The 9,702-nt window shown below is 41.7% G+C and overlaps 1 protein-coding gene across 1 annotated transcript; it reads right to left on the bottom strand.

Moving 5' to 3' along the window:
* Nucleotides 1–1,522: 1,522 nt before the first annotated feature.
* LOC104519847 (uncharacterized) lies at nucleotides 1,523–8,749 on the bottom strand. The gene is made up of 5 exons (XM_010165194.1): nucleotides 8,592–8,749; nucleotides 5,849–6,021; nucleotides 3,647–3,784; nucleotides 3,120–3,249; nucleotides 1,523–1,745 (listed from the first exon to the last, which is right to left on the bottom strand). The coding sequence occupies exons 3-5, from the start codon at nucleotides 3,747–3,749 to the stop codon at nucleotides 1,523–1,525; spliced, it is 456 nt and encodes a 151-aa protein (XP_010163496.1). The 5' UTR covers nucleotides 3,750–3,784; nucleotides 5,849–6,021; nucleotides 8,592–8,749.
* Nucleotides 8,750–9,702: the final 953 nt, after the last annotated feature.

The raw sequence follows: 9,702 nt of genomic DNA, 5'->3' as shown, positions 1-9,702 counted from the left end.
CAACTCCAAGGTCCTAGCCAAAATGCTGATTGCGTTACTTCTTCTGGTTCATTTTGAAAGATTTCATATGAAACTAGTTTTTCCCCTTTCCCTCTGGTGGTTATTGTAGTGTCACTGAATTTCTTTCCACAAACTCAGGCCTTGGGAATCCTTAAATAGTTAGTCTGCATCCTCACTGTTTATGACTGGAGAGCATTTGCAAAACAACTGTCATGCCAGCCTCCCCCACAACCATTTAAGACATAATCCGTTCTTTATTTTTGTTCTCATAAGTTGCTTCATCCAGACCTTTAAAAAAAGAGTTCATTTTCCTCTCTGATGCTCCTGCTTATGTTTCAACAGATTTCAGGTATGCAGTTGGCTGTAACACTGGATGGGAATCTCTATATTGGATTTACCTTTAGAGACCTGAAGGGCAAGCCCACTCTATCCTCTGTTCAGTGCATAATTTGATTTCTGCACTGCTTTTTGTCACCAGTTTTATCATCAGGAAGCCACAGGCAAAGACAAGCTGAAGGCAGGGTATTCTGGGTGTTCTCTGAGGCATCAAAGTCCTTGCAGAATGTAGTTTTTCTTTTTCTACAGATCTTAATTGTGCTAAAGGATGTTGGGAAATGTCTGGAGCTCTGTGCTTGCATGTGGAGAAGTTACTCTGCAAATCAGATACCAATTGAGTTATTATCTGTGAATTTGGGGACTGAACTGTCTCTTAAGCTACTTTGGAAAATCCTTCTAGAAACCTGTTTATGCTATTAAGAATCTAAATAGTTTTTAAAAGACATCCTCTGGTTTCCAAGGGTCTTGTCAGAAGTCAATGCAATGTCTTTCAGAGCGCTGAAATTCTGAACATATCTGCTGAATAACAAGGTTTTGTAGTGCCCAGTTCCAGGTAGCTAAAAAAAAACCCTTTTTTTGCAGAAGATGTTCAAATTTGGTCTCTAGAATCTGACACATCTTTGGTCTTGAAATGTGATGCATGGACCGAGGCTATCCAACTCTACCCACCCTCTGAACATGTAAACAGAGCATTCTTTGCACTGATGGAGAATAGGTTATGGCTGTATTTTAAAACATAGCTTCTTCTCCCCCTCCCCACCCAGCTGGAATTGCCAAGCATTAATCTATCTTTCTGCATTCATCAGGTGCTCAGCACTTATGAAGATAAATTCCCCAGCAGTTTCAGATGGAGTGCTGTAAAAATAGGACAGAGAAAGAAATTAACCTGATCTTTATGGAAAGATCCTCTGGTAAGAAAGATTGACTGTATAGCCTGAAGGTATTCACACTCAAGTACACTGAGCTTGTCCACTCATTCTGCTTGGGACACAAAAGAGCCATCATTGAAGAACAGGGCCAGATTTCACCTACTGACATTGGTTTGAAAGGCAACAACAAAATGCAGAAATTCTGGTCTCCTTAGGAAAGCCGACTTCTATGTGCTTTACATCATTTTCTCTAGCAGCATCCCATTGAGAAAGCCTTAAGCGTTGAAAAAAAATTATCTTTTTTTTCTGGTAGAGAATTAACTCCTCTGAGGTCTTCTGCGAGCATACAACCTTCTCCTATGCATTGGAAGTCTCCGCATCTGAGTATTTCCACGCCTCTGGCTCTGCAGAGCATTCAGTCGGATGGGAAGGACAGTTTTGCTGATGACATTGAGGCGTTCGTTCAGTTCTTCTAGCCTTTTCCTTATTGACTGGACTTCCCTCACAAGATTGTCCACAGCCGCAGAGACAGGGCGGAGACTACAGAGAGAGTAATACAGGAGAATGACTCAGTGTGGGGAGAGTTCATGAGCATGCAATATAATTTACCATGGCTTTGTGTTTCATGGTGGGGAAGTTGCAAGAAACTGTTAAAAAATGCTTCCAAAGTAACCCTAACCCTTGTGTGGTGAGAACTCATCTGAGATGCCCCCATCTCAACCCAGGAATCACGAGGTTCAGGACCACTATGGGAAACACACTCTTTACATCACCACCAAAGCACAGCTGGCTTGTTGCAGAATGACAGCTGGTTTATGAGCAACCAGAAGCCCTTCACATCACTCCTGCTTTAAGGGAGGAGACAAAAACTATCCTGCGTGGCTAGAGCCAGCAGGGGTAGAGAAGAAGAAAGCAGCAATATGTGGGATCACCTGTAAGGACTTCCTGATGAAGGGCAGGCTGCTGCTTGCCGTGGTGCAGCTGTGATTGCACAGCCCCCTGGTCACTCCAGGCTGTGCCTCTGCCTGAGCCGAGGGAGGGGGAGAGACTGGTTTCACATCAGGATTTGGCAAGGTGAGGGTTGCAGTGATGCACTAGCATGCTTGGGGGTAACACTGACTCTTCCTTTGGAGGAAGGGTGTTATGAAGTTCTAATGATCATTCTAATCTTATGTGATATTAACTAGTATTAATTAGCCTTGCTGTTAACCAGGAACAGATGTGGATCTGGGCCAGTAATTCTTGGATTACTGTCAGTCCTCAACATTTCTAATGGACCAGCCTGTGTCCTTACCAGTAAACTCTTAATTCAAAGCCCTATGCAGGAAATACGGCTGAATAGTCTCATTACATTTCCCTGGACTGAAGTTAGAGCTTTCTAAATTCATTACTTAATATCAGCCCTGATAATCTTAGGCATCAATGAGTTTCAGCACTGGCAGTGTGAAAGTTGTGATGAATTCTGTGCTAATAACAACAGCCACCATGCAGCCAAGGAGCAATCCACTTGATGCCAAAAGCCAGCATATAATCTATCAACTATATCCTCTTGAAACCCTAATTGTACAGATATTGTGTGACCTTCTGACTAGTGCCATTTTATTTTTCTAGCTTTTCCTCTTCAACTGGTTCAATGCATAGTAGCTGTGGACAGATTTTTTCCTAAAGAGAAAGCTGAGTTATGGAGGAGTACCTCTTGCTTTAGGAACAACTCTGATTTAAGTAATAATAGGTTTCTAGTAGTTCCCTGTATTCCCTACTCCTCTTTCTTTTTCATTGTGTATTCAGCTCTGTTTCTGGAAATATGAGATTAAAGTGAATGTTGTGAGTGTGCCCAATCATTAATATTTCCTTTAATGCAAAGGGAGAAGGAGAGGAGAGGACAGAATCCTGTCTCCGGATGAAGGGAATTACCTGGAGAATTCAGGCAGTAAAGCATTTGGGTTGTTCAGCAGAGTGTGCTTCATTTGCCAGAAGATGCCATTTCCCCATTTCTCAAGTGTTTGAGTAATGCTGTTAATGCCTTCTATGTTGACCTTGTCAGCTAGGTTAGCAGGAGGTCCGTAGAAGAGAGGAAAATAAATGTGATGGAATGAGAAAACATGAGCTAGTGTTCTGAATTTGATTCCACTCCCCAACACTTGAACTAAGCCACAATGAAATGCTAAATATTAAACATATGGAGGATCTAAATTAAAAAGCAGATAATTCTCCCTCACAGTGTAATTCTCTGCTTCTGGTTGCCCAAGTTTTCTGGTGTCAATGGGTACCCCAGCTGATTATTTCTAAAACTATTTTTCTCTCCAGGAATCTCAGCAGCTACCCAGGAATCAAGAAAGAGCACTCACACTGTGTGTCTCAATCCAAAGAAAAAATAGGCAAATCTTCAGCCCTGAGTTAGCAAACGCCTTCCAGGTTGACCCACCACCACCAACTCTTACCGCCTTCTCTGTAGTTCCATTTCTGATGCTGGTCCAGAAAGTCATCCTGGGATTTACTGCAGGGCAAGAGGATGAAGAAGAGGAAAAGAGGAATAGTCACCATGATGGCTGTTCATAGGGCCTTGAGTTTCCCCTGCTCTGTGGAGACAAAAAGGTATTGCTAACTGCTTTATTTCCTTCTTTCCTCTCTTTCTCCATCTCCCACCTGTCACCAAATTGCTCTCTGATGTTGTATTTCTTTAAAAGGTTGTTCAACTTGCTCAGCCTAGGTTTTACAGAAGCCCAGGGACTGTTCTTTTTAACAAGTACAAACCTTCTTACTGTTTTTCAAGCCCTTGAGTGGTACAGAGATGCTTCATCAACTGGCAGCAGCTAGGAAAGTAGCTTTGCTTCATATGTAGCCATGCTGGGATAGCATCTTTTAGCTATAAATGTTCTACCAGTGTCAGGCAGAGGTACAGAAATAGCTGCGCCCCCACTTCAAAATTAGGGAAAGCAAGGTTCAAACCAGTGAAGCAATTAATCAAGGATTTAATAGAGGCCAGAAAAGGAAATTGTTCTTTTTGATCTGATCCACTGACCAGTGGTAATAACTGAGATGCTGCCCAGTGATGAAGCCTCACTGCCCCCATGTGCTGTCTCCACTTTGCTCTGGTTTCAGGGGGTCAGTTCCTCCTGAGCAAATCTGCAGAGTAGGCAAGACATGGTGAACTGTTGTGAGCACTTACCTCAGCTCCTCATCTTCTTTTGAGTTTACCATCATTTCCAAGCCAATGAAAGTCAATCCTAACCTACAGGCCCTCCTGGGCAAACACCATCTCTAAATTTAAGAGCATAGATCAGTCTCTCCACAGCTTACTCATGCTGATTTGTTATTCAGTCTTAATTAAGTATTCCCTCAGTGATTAATCTGGTATTTTTTTTTTTTTTTTAATGTCATGAACAGCTGTTCTGATAGAAACTGGCTGGAAATACCAATTATGCACATATTGCACATAGCAAACACCAAAATGCATTGCCAAGTTCATGGGTTTTCAGTCATCTGTAGTCACAGTGATGGAGGGGCTTATGTGAGAAGTAAGCACATTCAGAAAATCCAAATTATTCCCCTGTTCAGGTACATGCATCAAAAGTCTAAGACCTCACTGCAGAATATGAGGGCATTAAATTGCTTTTTGCATATCATACAACCCTCATCTCCTAACCATCTGGGAAGAATTCAGCCACCTCAAAACCTACTAGGATTTGTAGCAGATAAAGCAGTACATAAATAAATCCTTTTACTTTGTGCCTTTCTTACATTTAATCACTTGTGTATTTTAATTGCAACTGCATTTATTTTTCCATATATTTAAAATAGCAGTATGAATATAGCCATACTGATGGAAAATGTCATGCTACTTTAAAAATATTACTTTTCACCTGTCAGGATGTATTTTGTACTTAGTATTCTTCTTCTAATTGCAGTATTCATTTAAAGGAAAAGAAATAAATTACCTCCTTCCTATCTTGCACATACATACACCTCTTCTTCCTCCCAACTCAGAGCTGCCAAAATGAAGATCTCTCAGGTTTGATGATATCACCAAGGCACATAATGAAAAGTTTTTCATGGACCTTCTTGAAACTATTTGCATTGACACCACAGCTCCTCTGCCTCTCTGCATTTCTAGATAAATACTCCAGCCTTTAGACCTTTTTTTTTTTTCCCTCTTTCTTTTGATGAATATGCATTGCACATGCTTTTTTAATCTTCCCTGTTGGGAAAGGACTTACCAGACACCCATGTCTCTAATTGCAAATGATTTGAAAATGTTGCCAACATCAATGAGGCAGTGTGGCTTCCCAGCTCATTTTAAAGCATCCTGAAGAGATTGTCCATTCCTTACCCTTTCCACCTCCCACCTGTTTCAGTACCCCAGGGCTGGGATACTTTGATCTTTTGGTATTTGTTAAGAGAAGGGTGGTGATAAATTCCACCTACATCTGATACTGAAAATCCACTCTACTTGTTCTCAAACTTTTTAAAACCTCAGGTGTCCAAATGAATCACAAGACCACATGCTGTATTTGCAAGTCCCCTCACAGACCAGTTTCTTTGTAGCTTTGCTCCCTGCATTCCTGAGGGCCTATTGTAATTTATTATTACAGTAAACATCAGGTTGTAATCATCTTTGAAAGAGATTATCATATCTCAGACACACAGAAATTGAGCAATCTTCCCTCTCTTAGGTGGAATTGTAGAAGGCAAATTGGATATTCACTAATAAGGTTTCTAGCAGAAAAAACCTGCAGGTTCATCTGTAATAGGAAACAGATCCCAAGCCTGTTGCAGATATGTTTTCAGATCCGTTGCAATGTCACACTAGAAAATGCTGTCAGGGTAGAACATGGATTGACAAGCAGGGAAAACTCTTATATCCTGGATGAGAGTGTTTTTCTAAGTCCAGAGAATAACAATAATAACATGGTAGCTTTGTTATTATTACTATTAATTACAATAATATGGCATGCTCTCTGTCAGAAAATTACATCATACTCTGCCCTTGGAGCAGGGTAGGCTCAGTGATTCACCGGACAGTCCCTTCATCTGCAAGCAATGAAGATAGACATATTTGTCTCATTATTTTTTTTTTTCTTTTAACCACTCAGTTCCCTACTCCAACATGATAAAAGAGCTCTGCTAGCTCAGTACCCTGAGCACAGCCTTGCTGGGATCAGCAGTTGTGCCATCCAAGCCTGAATCCCTGCCCCAAAGCAAAGGAGCACTGCCAGGATTCAAACTCCCATCTCTCTCCCTCTCATTCACCCTTTCTGTTTCTGGCTGCTCCAGTATACTCCATTTCAGGCAGTGACAATAGAGCACTGAGATTTCACTGGTACCTGCCACAGATTTTGACACATTAAGGGAAAACAGGTGATGACTTGAGTTCACTACTGCCCATGGGTTGTGCTGTCTGCTAGGATATGGGGGAATTGCCTGGCTTATCCTCTGCCGGTGCCAAACACAGCTTTATTTCAGAGAGGCCTCTCTCCCCTGGAGCCTGAGGAAAACACACTGTTCCTATTGCAGACATGCGAGTTGTTGCATTATGATTCAGAGCTTGCCCACCCCTGGTATATCAAGAGGGCTTGAAACCTTTCCCCACACTTCTGACTGCTCTGAAGACACACACTCTCCTGATACCATGCATGTGTGTTAGCTCAAGCCCATGCTTGCTTTGAGAGAAGGATTTTTTTGAGAAGAGTTAGCAATCACTGTAGTGATACCTGAAATGAAGGATTTTTTTCTGTGATATTGGATTGCAAGTGAATTAGCTTTGTGGTTTTCATTTGAGACCTGTTTTCCTCTCATTTTCCCAAGTTCCTTTCAAACTACTTTCACACTAAAGCTGAAGAAGGATATTGGGTTTTGGGTTATTTGCAGAGAAATAAAATATACTTTTAAATGAATCATTGAGTTTGATCTCAGGTAAATCATAAATACATAAAATGTATCTCTCACTCCAATGGTAATGGATATTTAAAATTAAAGTAAGTTTAAGATTCTCAATTTATAAAGGGTCTCAATTTTTGCAGACGGTTGGAACTTCTTTACTTTTATTTCCATATGAAATATTTTAAGAATATTTTAAGGTTATATTACTTACACATACTCAACTAAAATGCTTGGTTTTATGTATAAAGTCAAAGAAGGTTTAAGTGCTATAAACCAAACAGCTTCATATTAAAAAACCATATAGTAGCTGCACACAATTTCTCAGTTACTGCCAGTTCTGCCAGAGCTCCCAGGCTGGGATCCTGAAAAGACTCTGAGCTTTTAGAGGAGAAAGCTGCCAAGACTGCGAGTCCAGAACAATCAAAGAATTTGCAAGCTTTATTTGCAAAGCGGATGGCATTTGTTAGCTCTCCAAGCAAAAAAAAATCAGGGTAATATAAACATTAGCATATGCTTGTAGTATTATGCAATGGTGGAAAGATAAAGAAAAATGCCAAAACAATTTTAAAAATTGGATCCTACAATATTAATCCAGCCACACTGGTACAGCTAGAAGATCACCTATTTCAGAAGTCCTTGTTAAAAATCTGTTATCATTTATTATTCTTCAGTTTATATGTGTGTGAGTATAATGCTATATGTTGGTACCAGCACATACCCAGCTTTTAGTTATGTAGGAATAACAGTATCTTGACTTTTTCATGTTTGGCAACGTATTTGAGTTAAATAGTGCTTTTGCATATAATTAAGAGTTCCACTGCTCATTTTCTACCTGGATGTTGTGTGAAAGCAGAGAGCACCTGAATCCCTCAAATAGCCTGACCATCCTGCTAAACTAAGGGATCTGATGACAGCCCTGATGACTGACAGCTAGAGTGATGCTCTTGCCAGCAGGCAGGCATACTGATGCTAAAAAAAGAAAAAAAAAAAAAAAAAGAAAAAGCCATCCAGGTGCAAAACACACATCTACTGCAAACCATAACATTTGTAAAGTACTGTTGGTTTTGAGGAGGTAATATACACCTTCTGCCTTTTCTCTAGGTGTACCTGCTTTTTCAGGATATGTCTTATCTCCATCTCTCTCTCATTTAGAGCTTGATACTCTCTCTTAAGCAGCTTCCTCTTCCTCCCTGGATAGACACCCACAGACCTTGCACCCTCCATGTCTGCCTGTCTGGCTGTCTCTAAGGTTTTACATACTCCTCCTTTTTCCCTCCTTCTTTCACTCTGCACACCCCTATTCTCTAGAAATGTAGGTAGCAATCTTCCAGCCTCCAAGACCATGCCAGTCTGTACGTGCTCCCTCCTTTCCTGTGTCTTTCCACAGGTGCCTTTAGAGTCCCTCAACCAAACAAGCTCTTTCTGAGGTGCATGTTTGTGTCTCTTCCAGTGGAAGAAATGAAAGATTCCTGGGAAAGAAGGCAGAGAATTGCATACAAGCATTACCTGTGCTCTTGAGGCCAGTCCTCCTGTGATGAGGCTTCCAAATCTCTGCCTTTCTGCTCCTCTTCTCCTCACCACCCCCTCGGCATTTCAGCTTGCAATGAGTGACGTGTCCCTCTTCATTTCCTCGCTCTGTGTTTCCACAGTCTTTCCTTAGAGCCTCCTCCAGCTGTACCTCTCCTACCCCTCCCTCCCACTCCTGCAAGCTAGCCATCTCCCCCACACATGGGAGCCTTATGGGAAGGAAAGTCTGGGCATAGGAGCCCTTCTTAAAACCAGCTTCTTCTGCAAGGACACCCGTATATCTTTGCCCCTGGTTCTTTTGGGCAGCTCTCAACCTCTGGCTCTCCAGCACAGCTGTATAACTTCTCTTACTACTCACAGTTTCCACTATGCAGCGCTTCTAGCTGGCTGCTTGAACCCTCTGGCCATCCAGCCATTAATTTGTTCACCGTTGTTCCTGCCTTTTAACAAACATGCCAATTAATTCCCTGCTGATTAGTTCATTCCTGATGCACTCTGCCAAATCTATTTCTGGTGGAATAAACAAGGAGGGATGAATCGGCTGCAGTGTTATTTTTCCCCTGCCCGCCTCCCCCAGGTCAATGCCAAATCAAACAGGCTCAGGTCTGGTCAGTACTCAATAAAGAGATTTCCGAAGGAACACAAGGTGTTAAAAAGATAATTTTTGTGAAGCAAGAGGTGGAGTCCTGATGCAGGTCCTGTGTTTGTGTCAGATTTACATTTTGCTGGGATTTGAGAGGATGTGCAGACACCACAGCCCGAAGCTGCACAATTCCTGCACACCCAGGCTCATGACTAGACCCATGGCACTGCTTGTGAGTGCCTTGGCCAAATCTGCATTCTTCCTGATATTACTTCTCCAGTATCAGCTGGCAACAACACCCTCTCTGTTTCCTGACCAGCCTATTCTTATTTAACTCCATTTTCCACAGCCAAAACGTCTGCACTCAACAGTGAGAAAAAAAGATGCTTTTCTCACAGACTGAAGGACTGTCCATCCACTCAGAATAGAAACAAGGACCCCGAAGTAAGGAGCCAGAGGATATGTGCAAGTGCTAGAGCAGTTACAAATGCAATATTGTGATTGCAA

The sequence above is a fragment of the Antrostomus carolinensis genome, unplaced genomic scaffold (assembly GCF_000700745.2).
Source record: "Antrostomus carolinensis isolate BGI_N321 unplaced genomic scaffold, ASM70074v2 Scaffold44033, whole genome shotgun sequence".
Lineage (NCBI taxonomy): Eukaryota > Metazoa > Chordata > Aves > Caprimulgiformes > Caprimulgidae > Antrostomus > Antrostomus carolinensis.
Note: the sequence above shows the minus strand (reverse complement) of the source record. Positions and strands in the feature narration are given on the sequence as shown.